We start from the raw sequence: 24,841 nt of genomic DNA on the forward strand, positions 1-24,841 counted from the left end.
CAGTGTGGCATCCGTACCAGATCGGGTTGACGGAGGAGATAGAGAAGATCCAAAGAAGAGCGGCGAGTTTCGTCACAGGGTTATTTGGTAACCGTGATAGCGTTACGGAGATGTTTAGCAAACTCAAGTAGCAGACTCTGCAAGAGAGGCGCTCTGCATCGCGGTGTAGCTTGCTCGCCAGGTTTCGAGAGGGTGCGTTTCTACATGAGATATCGAATATATTGCTTCCCCCTACTTATACCTCTAGAGGAGATCATGAATATAAAATTAGAGAGAATCGAGCGCGCACGGAGGCTTTCCGACAGTCGTTCTTCCTGCGAACCATACGCGATTGGAACAGAAAAGGGGAGGTAATGACAGTGGCACGTAAAGTGCCCTCCGCCACACACCGTTGGGCGGCATGCGGAGTATGAATGTAGATGTAGATGTAAAGTTCCCATTGTTAAACTGCAGTATGGTGCGGCATAGACTTCGTTCAGAACATCAATAGTATGAGTGCTCTCCTTCATTTTCTTACAGAATTTTACCAGAGGTGTCACCCATCTTTTCTGTTGTGTTAATCAAACTGACTCCAAACCATAATTGGCAAGTAGCATAACAGCATTGAAGTACTTGGTTGTCTGTGAATACTTATCTCGTTCTATGCAATTGCAACCGCACGGTTTTCTGCTTCACTAAAGTACTCTGAATCGTGCATATTCAGAAGGTTGTTCTATCAGTTAGTTATTATCCATCCACACGAACGTTAATTGCCCTTTAATTCATCATGGAATTTTTGAATACTGATTTGAGTTCGTTCTCATTCTCGTTTTTTATCGTAGATACCACACTTATACATGTTTCTGGCGTAAATAATATGAAAGAGGGCCACAACAGTTTGGATGCAGTGATATACAAGTTGATTTTTGATAAAATTTCACCGTGTTTCAAGTGTCATTCTGAAATTCACTGTTTTTGGCAATTCAAATAAGAAATGAAGATACCTAGCAAACCAGAAGGAATGATTCAAGTAGACCTCCATGGAAACGCATAATATAAAAACAACATTTCCACTGAAAACGTGTTTGTTTCCTGTCAATGATACTATGATCCCTAAAGTTATTAAGCTGTTTAGAATTTTTGTTGCTTTTTCGAGATTCTACATATGTCTAAAGTGGAACTTCAAATTCTGATTAATAGATGATACTTATAGCCTATAAAAGGTCAACGGCTTTCCACAAACAAGAGTACACATCAGCGCTAAAATATTAATTTCTTATTATTTTCGATAATGGGCCAATGTCTAAAGTGACACACCAGACTAAAATTAATAGTTTCCACTTGTAGCTCATAAGATGCCAATAATGCTCTATATATTTCTATATACATGGGGACTGCCTGCAATAAACATTCCTAAAATCCTCTCTAGCTTTCTGTTTACTGATTGTGTTGGTGCTTTTCCTAGTTTTACGTTTCAAAGATCGCCTTACAACATTATCTGCTGTATTGCACATTCTATTTTATGACTGCGTACAGCAGTCAACCGCTCAGTTCGTAAAATAATATTTTGTATATCCAGGGTCGCGGCCACTTCCTTCAGCCACCGTTTTCCACCTGAGCTCAGTCTCTAATAACGCCGACGTGGATGACACGTTAACCTCTGACCTTCTTCTGCTCCACTAATTAATATACAGGCTGGAGAATTTCACTAATTTTTCATTTGAAGGGTTGTACGTTTGGAAACTGCTCTCCAGTTCTGTAATATTGTTTTGCATTTACTCTTTGCTATGAAAGTTTATCGCAGCGGCAGCCCGAAAACAAGGACATTAAGTCCCGCAGGGAGGTACGTCCGACGTTGTGTAGCACCGACGGACTGTTATCTTTTCTGAGGCACTTGAATGGAAAACACATTATCAGTCATTGCGTCCGATAAAGCGGTACTCAACTCAAGTCCTTCTCAAGTGGCAGTAATGGAATTTTTCGTGCACTGCAAAGTAGCGCTTGCTTGTGTTCATGCTATTGCAGAGAGGGGAACGTCTGAAGGAAATGAAATTTACGAGTATAAAACGTAATGATACAGATGAGAGATTCACTTGATCCCAAAGTCAAGAAAAGAGCAGATACAATGAGTCCATATCGGAAAATACAGTGCAACACCAATAACGCGTTGGACCACCTTTTGCTGCAATACATGCGGATAAACGATTCGTCGTGGAGTTGATGACACTTCTGATGTTGTACTGAGGCAGACTGGTCCACAAATCTTGAACAGCCCTCTCTTAGTCACGATGACACCTGCTGCTTCAGCTGGTCCCAAAGGTGCTCTATAGAGGACAAGTCCTGGGACTAAGCAGACCATGTTTGAGTCGGAACATAACGTATTAAGACTTGAGTAACTCGATCTTTATTCGAACGAGCAGTATCATACTAGAAAAGTAGCCCTGGAGGAGAATGTAGGACAGACCTCACATGGGACTGAAGAATGTCATCAACATAATGCTGTTAGGGTTAGTGTACCACTTGGCACAATTATAGGGGACTGGCTATAGCTCTCAATCCATTACGCCTGCTGTGTGGATGGTGCGAGGCGGGACAGCGTTGGTGGAACTCTATCTTTCACACGGTTGCCTCTACCTCCGAATGGTGTTTGCATCCGCCCCAAAATGAATCTGTATTCGTCCCTAAACACCATGTTTTGCCAATCTCTAGCAGTCCACGCCTATCTGGTTTGGCACCAATGTCGCTTTGTCTCGGTGTTGACAGCAGTACATGGCAAGGACGCCTGGATTTCAAATTTGCATTCGAAAGGCGTCAGGAAATGTTGTGTGAAACAACTGACACCTGTAAATCAACTTGTATCGTGAGGCAAGTCACTTTAGATCCCTGATCGTCAGTCGATCGATCCTTCGATCAGCCTGCCTCGTCGTCTACCTGGTCCCTCCAGACCCGGTGGGTCAAACGTAGCTGCCATCTCGTGTTCACTGCTCCCAAAATCGTGTGACGGAACATTCCGAACGCTAGACCTCGCAAGCCACATGGCGTGTCGCCAGCATGCGCTTTTTGTTCCGGTGATTAGGACCCTCACAAATTCGATTGACTGTGAGAAATATCTTCTACCACGTTTACGTGCCGTTCTCCACCTCCTCGAGTGGGGATGTGACCTTCACGTGTATGACTTGTCGGCTACGCCCCGTTTAAATGGAGTTTCCTGCCGGAATGGAGCGTTATTGTAGGCTTTGTAAACATGTGCACTGACACCAAACTTGCATAACTATGGACATCGTATCTGACTGTATTATTTACTAAGTTTCATGATTGTACCTTTCATCCCTCTGGCTGTACTATTTTCAGTGTTCCTGAGTGTATAATAGTGACTGCCAATAACTACTTCGTACCAATATTAGCACGGTTCTATCCTATTTTGGAAGCATACTGAGTGAGGCAAAGTTTCCCCATTATGAACGTTGGGAGGGAAATGCGAGAAACGTCAAAGTAAAATTTCTCCAGACGATGTGACCAAAAAACTCATTAAGTATTGGTCTGATGTAAGAGCAGTAAAACGATTGAAATTATCTGTTTAATAGCTTAGTGAGCATAATGACACCGAAACAGAAGATAACAGAGGAAAGGCTGAAATGCTGAAGTCGGTCTCCCGAAATTGTTTCACTGCAGAAAATCGTAATTCGGTCCCTCCTTTCGATCATCACCCGAATGTTGAACTGGTAGATATAGAGATAAGCGATCGGGGAATAGAAAATCAACAAAAACTGCGAAATAGTGGTTCAAATGTCTCTGAGCACTATGGGACTTAACTTCTAAGGTCATCAGTCCCCCAGAACTTAGAACTACTTAAACCTAACTAACCTAAGGACATCGCACACATCCATGCCCGAGGCAGGATTCGAACCTGCAGCCGTACAGGTCGCGCGGTTCCAAACTGTAGCACCTAGAACCACTCGGCCACACCGGCCGGCGTGAAATAGTGGAAAGGCGTCTAGATCGCATGAGAAATCTGGGCGTTCTCGAGAGATTACACGATAGCACTTATCTCCCTTCTAGAGGCATGTCACTGGAGCAACATAAAATATCTCCTCTGTACACATCAACATGGATTCCTAAACAGGTGTAGGGGGGGGGGAGGAGGATGGGTTGGGACTTTAAAAAATTGAGTTAATTTAATAGGTTTCGGCAACTTAGAAGAAGCATTTTTCAACGTAAAATACTATAAGATGTTCGAAATTCTCAGAACAATTGGTATAAATTATAGTGAAAAATGACAATGTGCAATTACAACAACAATGAGAGTGAAGTAAGATTGAAAAACTATGGATGAGTTCCCCGTGCTAAAGAAGGCTTGAGGCAGGGGTGCAGTCTTTCTCCCCTACTCTTAGAACTGTGACCTAAGGAGCAGTGACTAAAACCAAAGCAGTCTTGGGGATAAGGGTTTAAATACTCGCCGACGTAATTGCTATCTTCAGCAGCAATGAGGAAGAGCTATAGGATCTGTTGCATGGTATCAGTTTTGCACTGGGTGCTGCATATGTTCAGAGAGAAAATATTGAGTAGCAGAAATGAGATTATCGGTGATATTGATATAAAGATAGCAGACGATGTAGTAGGCAAAGCAAAGGGAATCTGCTACGCTGGGATTTCCAACGTATGACCCACAAAGCGAGGCGGACGTAAGAAGCGACTAGAAAGGGGAAACAGAGCATTCGCTATTAACAGAAATCTACTAGTATCATACGTAGGCCACAATTTGAGGAAGGCGTTTGTGGTAATATACGCGTGTGTGGACAACATTGTATGGTAGGGAATCAAAGACTGTGGGAGTACCAGGGTGGAAGGGAAATGATGCTTTTGTAATGTGATGTTACAGAAGCATCTTAAAAATTAAATGGACGGATAACAAATGAAATTAGAAGAGCCACCGCAGAAACGAAGGGAAAAGGAAATAAAGAAATCAATGATTAGAAGAAGTAACTTGATGATAGGTATGAGGGAAGAATGTCCACGGCTCAGACGACAGGGAAAAACATATATAGGTATACGCCCAACAAATGATTGAGGGCGTTGTGTATGCGCGCTACCTAAGAGACGCGGAAGTTGGCATAAGAGACAAAGTCAGGGGGGCGGCATCAAACTAATCTCAAGAATTTAAAAATGTGTGCGCGGCGGTCGTGATTTGTGAATCACAGACAGAAGCTCCGTAAGATCGTCCAAGGGTGGTACTGTAGTATGTAAGTATATTTCAAAGGCAGAAAACTCTTGTAAAATGCATTAAGTCCCACAGCGACTCGACATTTGGCAAAGGGACTAGCAGCAGTTTCTCAAAGAAAGTAAATCTTCATATTGCATATAAATAGACTGAAAGACCTCTTATTTCTCGATTATACTATTGACGATAAAGTGCTGCAAACATAACAACAGAAAGATATGTAGTAGCTATTGAACGGATTAACAGAAGAGACAGAGAAGATCCGAAGACGAGCGGTGTACTTCGTTATGATTTCGTTTTCTAACGGTCAAAGGATTAGACTATGCTTAGCGAGCTACAAAGGCAGATGATAAAATAATTACGTCGCTTCCTTTGCGAAGGGTATTATTGTTGAAATTCTGCGAACGCTAGTTCCTGGTAGAGTCGGGGAACATTATTTTCTCACACGTACATGTTGTGGCTCGACCATGATGATAAAATCACAGAAATTAGAAGTATTACTGGAGATTTATTCTTCACGTGCACAATTGGTGAATGGCGGAGGAAAGGGAGAAATTATAACACATCCGTCACAAACTATAACGTGGCTTTCAGAGAGGAGATGTAGTTGTAGAGTAACGGGATGACGATTACTGCACAAGTTATCTCTTTCCTGTTATTCAAGATATGAAGGTTAATGGTTGATTTAGACAACAAGCACGTGTTGCACTGCATTAAGGAACTGAATTACCTTAATGGATTTATTTTGATAGTACTATGCTTCACAGGTCCACAGAATTTTATATGTTATTGCAATAGCAACTTACTAGAAATAAGAGGAACCCTCTTAATCACTGGCTAGTTATTAACGACCGCTTTTGAAGTAATGTAGGAACACCTTTGAGCATTATGGGCTGGGTTTTCAAATCGTAGGCCCAGCAACAGGCACTCAAAAAAATTGTTCAAATGGCTCTGAGCAATATGGGACTTAACTTCGAAGGTCATTAGTCCCCTAGAACTTAGAACTACTTAAACCTAACTAACCTAAGGACATCACACACATCCATGAGTGAGGCAGGATTCGAACCTGCGACCGTAGCGGTCGCTCGGTTCCAGACTGGAGCGCCTAGAACCGCTCGGCCACCCCGGCCGGCAACAGGCACTCAGATACAGGAAAATTTTTATTCACCATAAACAGATCAAACATAACCGGTATACGTTATTCATACAAACTTATACCACTTCAGTTGTGCGACCTACCGATCTTCATCTACATTCTCATAGCTGCTCTCCAAACCACTTTCAACTATTTGTCAACCGTTTCCATCTCGACGAGCGCGTAAGGAAAAATGAACACTTACGTCTTTCCTTGGCAGCTCTGATTTTTATTTTATCAAGATGGCCATTTATTCCAATGTAAATGGGAGTTATTATTGTAATTTGTTAAAAAATCTCACCTTAATGACAAACGTCTTTTTAATGATTGCCACCCCAATTCGCTTGTCACGTTGACATTTTGTCCTCTGTTTCGTGATAATACAAAACGTGTTACCCTTCTTTAAACTTTTCTTCTGTCAGTCCTACCTGGTAAGAATACCGCAGAGCACAGCAGTACTCCAGAAGATGGCGTGCAAGCGTAGAGTAGACGGTCTCTTTACTTGAGTTGTTAAATCCTCTAAATTTTCTGTCAGTAAAATGCAGTCTACGGTTTGTCTTCCCATCATAATTTTCGGTATCATGATTCTGATCTAAGTTGTTCGTATTTGTGATCCCTAAGTATTTAGCCAAATTGAAAACTTTCGATTTTGTGTAACTTGTCGTGTAACCTAAATGTATTTGATTTTTTTTTAGTATGCATGTGGATAGCATCCTAATTTTCATTGCTTATTGCCAATAGCCACTCTTCGCACCACACAGATCATCATCATCATCATCGTCATCATCATCATCTTAGACAGTTTCCAGACTCTGGCCTGGTCTGTATGGAACATAGTCCTCTCCATCGTCTTCTGTCTTGCCACCATCTCTCCGTTTTCACCTTGGTCCAGTCTTCTCCTTTCTTCTGGACGCATTTCTCTACTCCTTTCAGCTATCAGTCTCTCGGTCTTCCTCTTGGTCTCTTTACTTCCAGTTTCATCTCCTGTATCCTCATAGGTATCTTCTTCTCCTCTATTCTCGTAACCTGTCCCCACCATCTCAGCCTTGATTTCTCTGTCTCCTTCTGTAATGGTTCCACCTTCATTAAGTCTCTGATCCTCTCGTTTCTTGACCTGTCTGTCTTTGTCACTCCAATACTGTTTCCCAAGAATTTCATCTCGCTAGCTTGTACTTTGCTTTTCTCTCTTCCTTTCATAACCCAGGTTCCTGATGCATATTTCAGGACTGGGACATAGCGGGACCGGTATGTAAGCTTTTTACTGATTTGGGGTACTTCCTTGTTCCATATCAGGCTTCTGACACTCTTCCGAAATGCTTCTGCTTTTCTCCCCCTCTCCTTTATTTCTCTGCCGTTTTTTCCATCCTCCTGTATCAGGCTTCCTAGGTACTTGAGACTCTTCGCTTACCTCAATCGTTCCTCACCAATTGTTATTTCAGTTGTTCCTCTCTCCTTCATTCTTGTTGTGATTATCATTTCAGTTTTACTTGTACTAAATTTTATCCCATATTCTTGTACTGTTCGTTCCCATACATCTAACTGAACTTATACTTCCTCCTCCTTATTCCCCCAAATCATCAGATCATCTGCAAACATCATAGCTTTCATCTTCCTTTCACCAATTACTTGTGCTACTGTACTCATTATATCATGCATCACTACAATGAAGAGTAATGGTGAAAGTGCACTTCCCTGACTCAAGGCATTCTTCTATTCATTCCAAGCTGAACTCTCTCCTCCCAGTTTCACATAGCTCACACTACCATGGTACATTTCCCTTATCTTCCAAATAATCTGTTTCGCTACTCCTCTGTTCTCCAGGGCTTTCCACACTTTGCTCCTACATACATTATCATACGCTTTTTCAATGTGCAGGAAGGCCATTAGTAGGTCTATCCCACGTTCATAGTCTTGTTCCTGCAGTTGTCTTACAGCAAATATGAGATCCACCGTGGACCTTCCTGTTCTGAAGCCATGTTGCTCTTCTCTCATTCTTCCTTCAAATTTTGCCCAAATTTGTGCTTCCAAAATTTCCTCAAAAATCTTAGCTCAGTGACTCATCAGTGTTATCCCCTGATAGTTCTTGCACTCTTTTCTATTTCCCTTCTTAAATACCGGGACAATTGTTCTCTTCTTCCAGTCTTCTGGGATGATCTTCTGTCTCCACACAATTTTCATTACTCGATATAGCCATTGTATCCCCAACTCTCCCGCTGCTCTCACCCATATCTTTTGTTGCTTGTCCTCCCACATATTGCTTCCACAACAATCTCTACACTTAGCTCAGCCTGACCTGGTGACTTCCCTCCCTCCATCTCGCCCAATGCCGCTTCCACTTCTCCCCATGTAAGGTCTTTTCTATTTGCTGTTCCACCTCCCTTTTCTCCTCGGCTTGTTCCCCCTCATCCAGGTCCTCATTCAGATTCAGGAGTTCTTCAAAGTACTCCTTCCACATATTCTTGAGTTCCTCCTTATTCTCTACATCTGGTCCTCTTTTGTTCACCATTCGAGCATAATCTTTCGTACCGTTATCCTCTTACCTTTAATCATCCAAAATAACACCTTTTCTTAACCTTCAATATCCTCTTCCATCATTCTGGTCCACTGTTCTATCCACTTTCTTCTTTCCTCCGCCACCACTCTTTTTGCTTCTTTCTTTCTTGCCCAATACTCTTCCCTTGTCTCTACTGTTCTCTCCTGGAACCATACCCTGAAGGCTCTATTCTTCTTTTGTACTATATCCTTTGTTTTATTATTCCAACAGGGTGTTTCTTCCCATCTCTTTTGTTGCTTGTCCTCCCACATATTGCTTCCACAACAATCTCTAATGTTCCCTTGAATCTACCCAGTTTCTTGTCTACCGTTCTTAGTTCATCCTTTGGGATGCTTTCCTTTACTACTTTTAGGTACTGTAGCCTGCTTTCTTCCTCCTTCGACTTCCATACCCTTATACGTCTTTCCTGGGTTTTCGTCCCTTTTATTATCCTTAGTCCCTCTCAGGTTCATTACCAAACAGTGGTCGCTATCCAAGGCCTCTGATGCTAATATCTTAATGTCAATGATGTTCCTGTTCATGTCACTACAGGAAGTACTCAACTATAGATTTCCTCTTTAAGTCTTGACTGTACCAGGTAATCTTGCCGCTCTCCCTTTTCCTGAACCAAAAGTTCCCAATCAGCAAGCCATTCCTTTGTCAGAACTCCAATAGTCTTTCACCTTCCTCATTTCGGCAGCCCCAACCCTCTGGTGGAAGCACACTTTCGCAGCCTTGTCTTTCTCGTCTAACGTGTGCGTTTAAATCCCCCATTATCATCACACTCTTCTTTCTTATCTGGTTCTGTATTTCCTCTTCAAACTCCGGTTTCTCCTCAGAAGTGCAACCCACCTGCGGTGCATACAATTGTATTACCTCTATGATCGTCCCCTTGAGTGATATTTTGGTCTTCCTCATCCTATCATTTATTCTCTTCACTTCCTCTTTTAATCCATCTCTTACTACTATTCCGACTCGATTTCTCCTTCCCTACTCATTTCTACTCCAGTACAGTTGGTAGCCTTTCCTCTGTTCTCTCTTCCTTCTCCTTTCCATCTCATTTCAGCTAACCCCAATTGGTCTAACTTCCTTTTTTCCATCATTTTTACCATCTCCTTCACCTTTTCAATCAATGCTTGTATATTTATTGTACCAAATCTTAGTCCCTGCTTATAGGCAGTTCGTCGTCGATTAAATCTGTCTTTTCAGAGGCCCGTTCTATTTTTGAAAGTAGAAATACACATATGTTATCTAAATCATTTTACAATTCGTTCTGGTCTTCCGATGACTTTACTAGACGGTGAACGATAGCGTCTGTGCAATTATTCTATGAGGATTTCTCAGACTACCTCCTGCAAGATTGCGAGGCCCTGTTCCACCTGCCTGGGGAATCCCAGTATTACTTCAGTTTCATAGACGACTTCACGTCAATTACTGTGATCTGTGGCCTTTCTGACATTATTTCACAAACTAAGTCGCATAAATGAGAATATATTCAATAGGCATGCAATTTACTTAGATGCCGCTTTTGAAAAACTCTGTCTAATCTGGATTTCTAGAAATGTGGAATCGAGGTCCCCTGTCAGTAGAACTCATCACTTCCTGCGAATAAAATGCCAATTGTGTTTCACACTGAAAATGAAATGTTAAGATTATTTTAAGAGATGCTGCAACCATCCACTTTTTATGTATTTTTATTTATTCCAGTTACCGTTTTGAGATTTCGCCCATCTTGTATTGTGTAATACACTACCACAATAAGTTCGTCGTTAAATGCATAGACAGCGATTTGGATGCTGCAGCTGGTCTGTGCAAATTAACAAATCTGTTTAGTTGCTACACTTCTTACTTACATATTTACGATGTACTACTGGTTAGGTTTACTTACATTCTCCTCTGATTGCTGTTATTCCGAGTTGCATAAAAACAGTGTAGTTTCAGCGATGTGGTCCACTGACGTCTTTGTTCTCCTGAAAAATTATATATATGGTCAACTCCCACGTGCAGGTTCTGAAAATACTATTTCTAGTTTAAGCTTCTGTGTTACATGATTGTGTTGAGTGCTCTGTATTGTTATTAAATAAATGTAGTAGTGACTGTTTAAACAGAATATACCGATTATTATGAAAAAAAGTGATACATTTTATGTAAAAGAACTGGTATTACATATTTTTCTCACAGTTTGACTAAAATTTACAAAAAAAGCCACAACAACAGACCTTCTGGATGTAGAACTACTATATGCATTGGACTGTGTTTCTACATACCTGTACTTAGTGTATGCATGTACGCAAAAGTTATGGAAGTTTCTTAGAAAAATTTTGTTGTGTTTGGTCATTTAGGATATCTCATTTGTAAGAACAAATTTCAATTCCTTCATGCAAGCAAGTTCTTCCTTTTTGCTCTGTAGGACAGGTGCAGTGTTTGCAAGCTGTAAGCTATTGCTGCCACCTTTAGCTACATATGGATCTGCTTAACTTTTGCATCCATGTATTCCCGGAAACGTGTATAAAAATTTCTTCATGTTTTGCAAATGTATGTCTTCGAACATGAATTACAGTTTTGTTTGTATGTTTCTGCTTGGCTGTATGGCTTGAAGTTATCTTCGATATTATGGATGCCGATGTCCTTAATTTTTTGATTGTGTAAAAGCTAATTTTGACATTTGTTCCTCGTAAAGATTAGCCACTGGTAGATGACAGTTTTCCTAAAAATGGATTGCTCACCTATTTCTCTGTTACCTGCAAAATCTAGCGTTGATTTACCTGTATAGTTGGTTGTATAGCAACCGAATTTACTATTTACCTCATATATTAATTTTATACTGTAGCAATTATTATAGTAAGTAACTGCCTTAGCGATGTTTCGGTTCGACCAGCTGTTTCCAATGAGATTATGTGCACTCTATTGTGCTTTGCAGTGTATGATGCCATTTTGTGCCTATGTGAGTGTCATGAGGTTTTATTCTCTGTGGCATGTGTGTATGCTGATTTCCTGTAGATATTAGCAAAACTATTGAGAAGGAAGTATATATTTTTAGAAAACAAATGCCAGTACACCAACGTTAAAATTCGATTAAACGCAAAATATATTATGGCACTTCACACGAAGATTACGCACCGTCTTACATGCTCAAAGGTGAATAGAAAGTTTCATAGCTCCTTATTACGCCGAATAAGTAGTGGTGTGACTCAGCATGTCAGTCCACGTATATAACACCTCGCGGCGAGTCGTGAGCGATCAGTGCTGGTGAAGATGTGGGCACCCACCTTAATTGCAGCTTTGGTGACTCTCGGCTACACACGGGCGTCAGACAACAAGTTCCCAGATGGTTTCTTGATGGGGTGCGGAACGGCTTCCTACCAGGTAGAGGGAGCATGGAACGAAGACGGTGAGTGCTAATATTAAAATTGCACTGTAGTTTAGTTAGTGAAGCACTTTAAATACATTAATAAAACCAGACGAATCCTATCTCGCAACATTGATATAAGCTCATCATTTGAAAGAATTAGTGCGCATATAGTACAGTGTTGACGACAAAGCTTTTCTAAAATTGAAAACAAAGATATTTTAGATTTGACAGAGGGAAGTCATGAAACATGGTGTATCCCAATCCCCATTTTCGGCATAGTATAGACATTCAGTAACAGCATCTTGGACACCAGTTGTTGGAGAAAAAGGTCTTAATATAGGATTAAATTTCAGGAGAAATCATGTATTCAGATAAAACTACTATGGTGTGGGTTAAGATTATTTGTTCAGATTCACTGTGATTGTGTGATGATAATTCTTTGAAAATCTATAGCTTCTGTCGTGATATGACTTTGTTAGTGTATAATAAGACTGAAAGATATATAATCAGATACATATATACATGTATGTGGGATCCGAAGTGGGACTTCGATGAATATACCTCTCGAGTTAATGTAGTCTACTTCAGACCACCACAGATTTCGAGTATACTCAATTTGAAAAAGTAAATGCGTGGAAGATCCCATAATGTAAAAATGCAGATACGAAGGGCCTATTTCAATAGTGGTACAAGTCCATTACCTCCACTTTTCTGTCTATAATGCTTCTGAAATTAATGAGCCAAACAAACAGAAAGAAAGGTTCATCTCTAACAAGAAGCCATATGCTTGAATATTTCTGGTATCTCAACTGCAGATTTTTCATCGCTCATTTAACTTTAGGAGTCTAAATCTCATTATGAACGAAAATGGACTTGTACCACTATTGAAATAAGCCCTTTATATGTTGGTCGTAACTGTAACACGTAGTCGGATAGGGTGTAGAAGGATCTGCGAGAAACAGATGACTGACATTGCAGAGAGATGGAGCGCGCGAATTTTCAGCAGCGACCTGTATTGCATGGTGAGAATGGTCCATGACATGCCAAAATCATTCACTGCAGATAAGTAAAATGAAGTGGAAACTAGACAGCGAGGGCCAGTATCTCTTGTCGAAGTGAAAGTGTGCCATATTACCCTGTGTGAGATTTCGGAAGCGCTACCGTCATCTGTCTTTGGCGAAGGGGTTTATTGTTACGTCTCTGATCCATGTGTGGAAACAGTGAATTGAATAGAATATTTTTCTTTATTTTTACTTGCATTTGGTGTACATACAGTGGTGTCACCGCCTTATTATGTGGATGGTACATCTAATGTTAAAATGAGAAATGATGTACGTGGTTGATGACAGATTCTCATAGCATATCATGACAACTGGGAACAAATACCGTACGCTGAAATTTTTGAGGGGAAAACGTAAAAATGTTATACAAAAATACCAACGAGGTACGACAGAACAAATATTTTCCCTCAGTTACAAATAGTGGTACTTATTGTGTTGAGTATGAGGCAGTTTATAGGTCCATCTTCAGGTGCTTAACATAATTTTGTCATCCGCTTTGTACTCTAAGCAATGTGATGATCACATTTTCTGCTATATGATATCAATTATTCGTTCTTCCGCCCTGTGCAACCGATCACAAACCTGTTAAGTCCCATAGTGCTCAGAGACATTTGAACAGACATTTGACATCACAAACCGATTATATAGTTTCATGACAGGTATTTGCGTTAATCGCTCTATATTGTTGCTAAAGGAAATAATATTTTTGCTGTGGGAACCAGTAGGAACATCTATGTACAAAAACTGACTTCAATATGGTGTTGAGCACGTCAAAACGATCCGTGATATCGAATGAATATCACGATTTGTAACTGATACCAGATGTTTTCCTTCTATATATTACGGATATAACTCATCCACGGAACCGACACAGAAGACAAATAAATAAAATTAAGCGAAGCTAAGACTGCAAGCCTCCGCCTTCTGGCTCAGACATGCTAATCGCGACCAACCGACTACCACGTCATCCCCTGCGAAGGGTATCATTTGGATGCGGAGTAGAGGCACGTTCGTTAAGAATAGGGTCCTTCCAGCACGTTATCGGCTTTCTAGACCTAGGTGCAGCTATTTCCGCTACTTTCCATTCAAGTATCTCCTGAATTGCTATCACGAGATTGAGTGAACACCGTTCCAGCCCTCCCAAGATCCCTGGCAGTACCAGGAATGGAACTCGTATCCTGCGCAAGGCAAACACTCTTGCTGACCTCTGACCTGCAGAGGCAGACAAGAAAATTAACACCAATGCATAAAGTCTCTTCTACGATCTGTAACAGAAATGAGGGACCATACAGATGCAGATGTAACAATATATGTTTTTATGAACAACACGCATTGAAGCTACATTCACGTCCAGTATCAATGTCCAGTTTGACACGTAGCATTTCGGCAGGATCTTGTCATCATCACATGCCCATACAATGATAATAGCTTAGTTTATATGAGTATACATGACATGTCATTGGTGATTTTTACGCCAGTATGGTTAGGTGGCTCTTAGTTCGTTCTTTCGCGAGTTACCATCCAAAAGTTTTTGTACTTTCTCGTGGCGCTTATTCAGTGAATCACAATATTTCTTAAATGTGGTAAAAATTCACATCCAAGTTGCTGGTACATATGCCAAAAACTTCCACATGTCTATGTTTATACTGGAGGCAAAGATATTCGTAATGGTAAGATTCTGAACTTCAACATATGTATTATTGCAGTTGAACTTAACAACAATTAGTTCGGAAAACTGAATTTTTCACTGACATAACGGACACTAGATCATGTTAAAACTCAGATGTGTTAAACAAAGGCCCAATAAATGCCCATATTTCCGAGTTGTTAGTGAAATAGAAATTCAAATGTGGAGAGGATTCTAAAAATAATTAGAATGTTACTTTCAAGCTTATCATTCAGCATCTTGTTTCCACATTTTGAGGTTTTCATTTATATGAATTCTTTAGATAATGCGTGCTTATTTCTCGGATTATGTGAAGTTCAGTTGCCGTGAATCCAGTAACCAGTATCATTTACGGAAACAGCTATTGCTGATTTGCAGTAATTGTTAATGCGATATTCAGTCATGTTTTCACTGTAATTTTGTGGAAACGTTGAATCTGTGACAAATATAATCATACGAAATGATATGTAATAAGACAATGGGCAGCAGATAATAACTGAATCCAACCGAAATGCATCGTCCCAAACTAAATATTGTTGTAAATGTGACTGAAGTTGCAAAATGTGTTATTTATAAATAAATTAAGACGGACGATCCACATAAAAAAACCTTCATCACATGTGACAGAAAATCCAAGGTACGCAGCCTTAGCTGTTGATATGAAAAGTCGTTGAATTGTACACAATGTGTATCAACTAAGAACCTGACAGCGTACTGCGAGACCTAAGTTGAAACAATGTCCCTGGGGTGGACAACATTCCCTCAGGATTGCTGAGCCAGCCATGAGAAAACTATTCCACCTGGTGTGCTAGATATATGAGACACGTGAAGTCCCCATACGTTTCAAGATGAATGTAATAATTACCCCTATAGAGAAGGCAAGTGCTGTTAGGTGTGAATAACCTCGATCGATCAGTTTAATAAGTCACAGTTGTTGCAAATACTAACACGAATTCTTTCCAGCCGTGCCGTCTTTACGACTTATTTCGGGAGATCAGTTAAAGTAAGGGACGTACATTTATCATTTTTGTAGATTTAGAGAAAGCTTTTGACAATGTTGACTGGAATAGCTGTTTGATGTTCAGAATGTATCACAGATAATATACACGGGGCGAAAAGTTACGTACAGCTTATCCAGAAGCTAGACTGCAGCTATAATAGTCAATGGACGTGAAACGTAATTATTAGCTGCGAAGAGTGTGAGACAAGATATGGTATTCAATCAGTACACTGTGCAAACTGTAAAGGGAGCGAAGTAGAAATTTAGAGAGGCCGTTAAAGTTCAAGGAGAGAAAATAAAAACTTCGCGGTTTGCTGGCGGCATTGTAATTCTGTCAGCAACGGTAAATGACTTGAAAGAACAGCTGAACGGAATGAATGATGTCTTCAGAATAGGTTATAAGATGAACATCAACAAAAATAATATAAGGATAATGGAAAGTATTCGAATAGATGGTGATACTAAGGAGAATACATTAGGAAATATACAAAAACTAGTCGACGTATTCTGCTGTTTGGGCGGCTCGATGCAGAGAGGACATAAAATATAGACTGGGAATAGCAGGAAGAGAATTTCTGGAAAAGATGAATTTTTTAACGTGCAATATAAATTCAAATGTTAGGAGTCCTTTTCCGAAGGTATTCGCACTGAGTGGAGGGAGACGTGGACGGTTAACAGTTGAGACAAGAAGAGAATAGAAGCTTTTGAAATGCAGTGTTGCACAAGAATGATAAAGACTAGAAGGGTAGAGCGAATAACTAATGGGAAGATACTGAACGGAATTCGGTATAAGAAATTTATGGCACATTCTTACTAAAAGAACAGATCAGTTGACAGGATATATCCTGATACATCAATTCAGTTTGGCAATAAAGGAAATTGTGTGTGTGTTTGGGGGATGGGGGGGACAAGGGGGGGTGGTAACAGTGGTAGAGTCAGGCAAAGGCATGAATGCAGTAAGCAATTTGAATAGATGTAGGTTGCAATAGTTACGTAAAGGTGAAGATTCTTGCACAGGAAACATTATTGAGGAAAGCTGCGTCATGCCTGTCCTCAGTCTGGAGACCAGAACAACAACACCATAAATAATAGCTAAACAAGACCCAGGTGAAAATATTCGACGGTAGAAACAAAACGTAGCAGTAAACATGAGTCCGAAAAAGAGCAATTGCGAGATAATAGTTTAAAGAAGGTATCGATATGATATGCTACAGCATATCAAGTTCTGTTTTTTTGACAGAGTATGCCCTCAGCGCTTAGTTGTCTCTCTGATGACAGTATTTTGTTCATTATCCATTTTCTGATGAGTGAATAAAATATTTGTGTCTCTGTATCGATTTATGGTACAAGCTAGTAGTGTTTGTAAATTTGAGCATGGAATTCGCAGCTTTTATTATTCAAATATTGTGTTAAAATATGTGGAATACAGTTGAAGCTAAATGTAAATGTCTACATCTGTTAGTGGTGAGAAATCATCCTGTATTAAAGAGTCCGTTTAATTATTCTTAAATTGGATGATTACCTTTTAGCTTTCAAGACTAAATTTTGTGGTATGATTCACATTGGAAGTTAACGGTGCGGTGATATGAAGAGGCTTCAGTTCGGAGACGAACTTAATACGAGTATTATAGCAACCTTTTAATCTCAGAATAACATTTGCTATCTACGCCCTCAATTAATTGCGGGATGTATTCAAATATTCCTCTACAACTTTTACCCTCTACAGCTTCCTCTAGTACCACGGAAGTTATTTCCTGATGTCTTAGCATTTGACCTACCACCCTGTCCCTTAGGCTTTTGTTAGTCACTTTCATACATTCCGTTCCTCGACGGTTCTGTGGGGGACCACGTCATTCTTTACCGTATCATTCTATCTCATTTTCAACATTCTTCTACAGCACCACGTTTCACAGGCTTCGAATCCCTTCTGTTCCGGTTTTCTGATAGTCCATATTTCACTACCAAACGATACTGTGCTACAGAAGTACATTCCCAGTAATTGTTACCTCTAAATAACGCCCATGTTTGATAGTAGAAGCTTTCTCTAGGCAACAAATGCCGTTTTCGCCAATGCTAGTCTTCTGTTAATGTCCTCCTTGCTCCGTCCGTCATGGGTTATTTTGCTGTCTAAGCATCAGAATTCCTCAACTCCATATCCTTCGTGATCACCAAATTTCTCGTTGAGTTTCTCACTGTTCTCGTTTCTGCTACTTTTCATTACATTTGTCTTTCCTCGATTTAGTCTACATCCATATTCTATACTCATCAGACTGTTTATTCCGTTCGCATTTCTTATTCACTGTCATCAGCGTATCTTATCATTGACGTCCTTTCACCCTGAATTTTAATCTTTTCTTTCTTTCATTTCCATCATTGTTTCTTCGATGTGTAGATTGAACAGCATGGGTGAAAAACTACATCGCCGTGTTACACCTTTTTTAATCCGAACACTTCGATCTTGGCCTTTCCTTGTTATTGTTCCCTCTTGGTTCTGTACATATTATACCGAGGTGCTCAGACGCCACTTTTGTCATGATTGGCCTGCCAGGTCCTCAGACCTCAGTCCGTGCGATTATTGGCTTTGGGGTTATCTGAAGTCGCAAGCGTGTCGTGATCGACCGACATCTCTAGCGATGCTGAAAGACAACATCCGACGCCAATGCCTCACCATACCTCCGGACATGTTTTACAGTGCTGTTCACAAGTTATTCCTCGACTACAGCTATTGTTGAGGAATGATGGTGGACATATTGAGGATTTCCTGTAAAGAACATCATCTTTGCTTGATCTTACTTTGTTATGCTAATTATTGCTATTCTGATCAGATGAAGCGCCATCTGTCAGACATTTTTGAACTTTCGTTTTTTTTTTTGTTCTAAGAAAACCCCATGTCATTCCAAGCGTGTGTGTCAATTTATATACCTCTCTATCTACATTATTGCGTGATTTATTCAGTTTTCAAATTTATACTGACTTTTTGATCACCCTGTATATTACCCATCTTTCGTTATAGCTACTTTTCCCAAAATTTCGGACATGTTGCACACTTTTATATTGTTGAACTCTTTTCCCGGGTCGAAAAATGTTATGAAAGTTTTTGATTTTTCTTCACATTTGCTTCCATTATAGCGACCAACTATTACTAATATTTTTTTGTGAACTCTCGTCGCCACAATTGTAAAGGCCTCGTCGCTACTGCTGTGGTGGCCGAGTTGCCACTGTTGTCGCGGTAGGCCGAATTTGTTAGTTCGTGAAACTGCTTCTGTTGCGGTACAGCCTAAGGCAATTTCTCCTTGCCACTATTACACAGCTATGCCCCAGAGTCAGGTAACAGGATAGGAGAACGAATGTTCTGAAACACTCAACAAATTAGTAACCAAATTAGATAAATGAGTTAAAAAGGTTTACTTATTTTTGTGACTTGTCGAATAACGAAGTGTGCAACACTAAATATAATACAACCAAAAAAGGCCATCAATTTGTAATTGCAAATAATCCTAGGTAATCTTCACAGTACACAGCAAATGCAATTTACAGCAACTGTCTGTCCACCTGTAAGACTTAACTAAACGTCGTTCCCTGTCTAAGTCAGCCTTGGACGATGATCTATAACTAAGTGGGCGAGAGCTGCTCTTCTATCTTCCGAGCAGGCTTTTGTCCGTCGTCGTCCGGTCATTGGCGGATTGTATTCAGAAAGCAATTGGCTGAGGCGAAGTCGACATCGTCATTCTCAGCGCCGCTCGAGTCACTACGGCACTGGCACCAGCTCGCATTTCTGCGCCTGGGATGCTTTTGTCCTGCCTGTGTCTTGTTCGGAATACACAGCAATATTCATTAGTGTGGCGCGAGTTTCAATCAACGCGTTGTATTTTCCTCGCTAATGTTCTGTGCATACATTTTCCTGCATGAAACTTCCTGGCTGAATAAAACTGTGTTCCGGACCGAGACTTCAACTCGGGACCTTAGCCTTTCGTGTGCAAGTGTTCTACCAACTGAGCTACGCAAGCACGACTCACGCCACGTCCTCACGGCTTTGCTTTTGCCAGGATGTCGTCTCCTACCTTCCATTCTGATTTTCATGCATATTTGTTACAGTGTAGCTATGGGGATGTGAGAAAGAGTGCGTATGGAAATGTATCCTCATCGACAGCCAATTGCAAACGCAAGATGCATACTGAAAGGCATTTGATTCGATGGTATTTCTATCGAATTCTGGACCTCGAAGAAAGTTTTATTAGTTTAAGTCTTATTTACAGGCAACACATGTATACGTGACGGTTCTTACAAAACTGAGAGGACGCCATTATCCAAGCAACGCTAGTGGCACGTTGACACGCTTACTGATTACCGAAATTGACATCATGGGTCAACATCATTGACAGTGTAAGGAACCAAATATCTACCGCTGAGCCTAGGCGTTACGACTCAATTAGAGGTGTCCTGGACACATTTTGTCGACCTCATGCATGAAACGGTATAATGTGGTAACCAAAGCGTTTCCAGAGCCATGTCTGTATAACATATATGTGAGAGAAACGTGTAGCGAGAAGTAGAGTATACCCTCGTGTAATGCGAGTGTAACTTCAATAAATCGTGGAAGAAAGCAGAACTGAGAAAAATTCATGTAGCTACTGTTACTGTCATTTACCTAGAAACCATTGCGATATTTGAACTATACTCTGTTTTTCCAGTTTCACGTAATGCGTAGTGGCAATGTCTCCTCTTAACTACTAAATGTTTCACACTTTCATAACTGAAGTATGAATTGTTTCCAGTGACTTACAGTAATTTTTAAGAACGATCTTACTTTTTTAGGAAAGGGCGAGAATATTTGGGATCACATGTTTCACGAGCATCCGGAATACGGAACAAACGGCGACAACGGGGATGTGGCCTGCGATTCTTACCACAAGTACAAGGAGGACGTGCAAATGCTGAAGGCTCTGAACGTGAGTATCAGTCCAAAGTGGAGAATTCAGTATATCTTCACCTGCTTCGTCTCCTTTCTCTTCTTCATTTCAATGAGCAGGCTTATAACTTTTCCGTCTTCGCAAAACCTCCCTTTTCCTGGGCCTTCATTTATCTCTCTTCTCTGTACGTATATTGTCTGTTGCATGTCCGACTTCTATTTCTGCCACTATTCTTTCAGTATGCACCTTCCATTTTGTTATGTCGATTCTATTCCTGGTGTCAGAATTCTTTATCTGATCAATCGAAGTACATCCATTTACATCCTTAAAAATTTCATTTCAGCTAACTACATCCTTCTTTGATCTTTCTTAATTATTGTCAAGGTCTGAGTTCCGTACATGAGCATATATGTTGCCATTACTTTGTAGATTTTCATTACGTCTTTTGTGGTTTCATTGGCTAACGTTCTGTGTATAGTTTCACATTATATTTGCAACGTGTTACACTTAATAGGGATGACATCATCCAATTCATAGCTTACATCACTAACTTATAATTTAAAGTGTGGTAGCTATTCAGACAATTTTTGATTTAGCATTATTTTAGAACTTAATAAGTGCTTTCCTTTAAAATCCATAACTTTGGCTTCATTTCGTAAATCCTTCACCTTCAAGTTACAGAGCTTACCTATTAATTCCAAAGGATGTAGTGCAAACGGTAAGTCAGAATTAATTTTGCACTCTGTAGCGGAGTGTGTTTAGATATGAAACTTTCTGGCAGATTAAAACTGCGTGTCGGACCTTTGCCTCTCGCAGGCAAGTGCTCTTCCGACTGAGCTAGCTAAGGGAGACTGACGACTCGTTCTCACAGCTCTAACGGCGACAGTACCTCATCAACCTTCCAAAAGCAGTTTTAATATACCAGGAAATTTCGAACTGTAAATCACCCTCGGTCTTTCCACTGACCAACATAGTCATCGGTGTGTACATTAAATAAAGTGGGTGGGAGATTGCATCCTTGTCCTTCCCCTCTGTTAATTGGTATTGGACCTAATCTATCTTTACCTGTAGTAATTAAAATTTCGTTGTTTATTGTCAAACTTGTTATCACTTGTATTCATTGTTTAGCATTAAATCGTCTTGCCATTACATTCCACAGCAATATACTTATTCATTGTAACTAAGGTTTTGCATAATCTTCAAAACAGTACAGTATAATTCTGCATATCATACTCTCGCCTCTTTTCAGTTATCTGCCGCACTACTTTAATATTGTCATGTTTGATCGTCCACTTCTAGAACCTCTCTTCCTACAGTAATTGGGCATCAGCTAGTTTTTTCTTTCTGTTATTATTATTTATGCCTATAACTTATAGCCAGTGTTCAACAGACTTATTCGTCTAAAATATTCATCAGCATTTTCAGTTCCTTTTTATAGAGTGATATTACGCCCGCCACTCTGGAAGGGTCGGTTTATCTTCCATTTTCGGCATTCATTTAGTAAATGCAACAGTCTCAGTTGTGACATTAAACCTCGACACTTAATAAGTTCTGCATTCATATAATCGGGTGCTGTAGCTTTTCTACTCTACAACTGCTTTAATCCTTCTTGCATCTCCTTCAGTGTAATATTGTCTCCTTGGTGTATTTCATCATTTTGTTCTTTTTCATGCTCTGAAATGGTCTTTATTTCGGTTTTATCATTGCATTTTACTCACAGTTCTTGACAGTGTATTTCCCATTTTTTGTTTTCTATTACGTATAATCGTGCAGAATCTTTTCCTGTTTGTTAAGTTGTTCCAAAATTTAGTAACTCATCTCTTGTCTAAATGGTAGATCATTTTAATGTTTGATTTCATTCTGTCCCAAAATTACTGATCCCTTCTCCCACCATTTTCTTATCAGAGTTACGTTACTCATAACACCGCACTTCCGTTTCCTCTGTATCGTGCTGTAGATCTGTAACGCAAGCCTTTTGTCTCTCTTTAATTGCATTTGCCATACATTGAATTCACATTTTGACCCCCTTTTTCCTTTTAAACTTTTTTTCATCTCTAGTGCCTTCTTACAGCTTTGAACACACATGCTTTAACATTTTCCCATTTTGTGAATTTACATTGTAAATAACGCGAATGTCACTGTTGAAACAGACTTCTTACTCTGTGTTGTTGCAATAGGTAGAATTTGAGAACTTCGTTTAATAGTTTATTCTTTGTAGCAGTTTGTTTCTTCAATTTCGAAATCAGGTTCACTTCGGCTGTCACCATGAAATGATCTGACTTCGTACTGCGTTAATGTACTCTTACACCTTGTACTAGACCTCCGAGAGCTCCGTTCGCTACGATATAGGCAAAAGTCAGTCTGTAGCCCTTTGCACTCCACATGAAATTATGAATTTCCTTCTCTGGTAATTTACGTTTCGTTATATGTCACTAACTGACATAATTCGTGTCCATTGTTATTTATAACCTGCTCTCCAAAAGTTCCTATTGTTACAACTATTGGCAAATATCACACAAATGCCTTAAGGTTTCGACTTGTAGTAAGAGTATACGAGTATCTTTTGGTTTGGTCAACTTGCTTTTCAAGATCTTCACAAAATATTTGAGTTTATTCTCTCCTGCATTCTTCAGAGAAACGGAAATCTAAAAAAAGCGAGATAGCCTCTCTCTAATTTTAGCGTTATAGACATCATTCTTTCAATTATCAAGGTATAGCAGTGAATTTGGTTCTTCCACTTGTTATCAATTAATAATGCTACTCCTCACTTTGTTGTGGTAGTTTGACTCTCTCTACTGAAAGCCATTACATGATCAACCACATCCTTTTCTCCTTCTAGTTTATTTGTAATATCAGTTAATATCATCATGTTAATGTTTCTGGTCTTTAACTCATTGTTTTGCTGTTGTCCATTTCGTCCCAGTCTTGTGCACTTCAGTTTCCTATTCTTAATCAGTCCAAGATCCATATCGTTTGTCCTAGTCACGCTTTGGCTGTTTCCTTTGAGATCCATCCACAACAAATTCCATCACTCCGGCATACACTTAAATTCTCGTCAGGACAGGGTGGCCGTTTGGATACTGTAGGTGTACACCATTTCCGTCGTCGTATTATGACTCAAACTGCAAGTTCAGCCGTCTCCCGATGACCCATACTAACGTCTTTGCACCGTTTTCTTCCTTCAGACAATTTTCGATCATTGTATAACTCTGTGGCACTTATCTATTAACCTTATCTATTAACATTATTTTCCTCCCTCTTCTGCTTCTTCCTATTCCCATCCCTTCTACAGCGCCTTTCAGTAAGTACTTTCTTGTACAATGGCCTAAGTTCTTTTAGGGTAAGGTGCCCAAACTGTCAAACCTTACCCAAAGTTTTTTGTAGGATATTCTGAACGGGAGGAAACCTGGAACAGTTTATGGTGTGCTTTGTACTTGCAGCCTGGTCTCATCTTATTTGTTGTGCACTCTTACAGTATGCACTATACTGTATACAGTGCATATACATAGTATAATATATCTTTAGAATGATCCCCTGTGTGTGCTTCCGAAAGCACACGATCAGTTAAGTAAAATAGCCATTTTGACAAAGAACGTACTGAAATGGCATTTATTAAGGTTTTACTTACTGAAGAATGTGCATTACCACACAAAGTAACTTATTTCTCAAAAGACTGACATACTGATGTAGGTGGACGTGTACCGCTTCTCCATCTCCTGGCCTCGCATCTTGCCGACTGGAGATGTGGACATCATCAACCAGCCGGGCATCGACTACTACAACAATCTCATCAATGAACTGCTCGACAATGGTATCCAGCCCATGGTAAGTCAAAATGTTACGTTGGACGCTAACTGTAGCGCGTTTTGTGGAATACCTGACTTCAGATTACTTACGTGAGATATACTCACGTAGTTTTCAGTTTCTAGGAAAAGTACAAGCTGAATTTGCACTTCAGTAAAATTTCAATGATGATTCGATGCGATG

General features: G+C 40.0%; 1 protein-coding gene across 1 annotated transcript in view; it reads left to right on the forward strand.

Moving 5' to 3' along the window:
• The first annotated feature begins 12,120 nt into the window (after positions 1–12,120).
• LOC126095584 (myrosinase 1-like) overlaps positions 12,121–24,841 on the forward strand; it is a 75,229-nt gene continuing 62,508 nt past the window's right edge. Inside the window, exons 1-3 of the mRNA XM_049910358.1 lie at positions 12,121–12,256; positions 20,760–20,893; positions 24,545–24,679. Of these exons, the coding sequence (XP_049766315.1) occupies positions 12,121–12,256; positions 20,760–20,893; positions 24,545–24,679 (405 nt within the window). The remainder of the gene's footprint in view (positions 12,257–20,759; positions 20,894–24,544; positions 24,680–24,841) is intronic.

The sequence above is a fragment of the Schistocerca cancellata genome, chromosome 8 (assembly GCF_023864275.1).
Source record: "Schistocerca cancellata isolate TAMUIC-IGC-003103 chromosome 8, iqSchCanc2.1, whole genome shotgun sequence".
NCBI classification, from domain to species: Eukaryota; Metazoa; Arthropoda; class Insecta; order Orthoptera; family Acrididae; genus Schistocerca; species Schistocerca cancellata.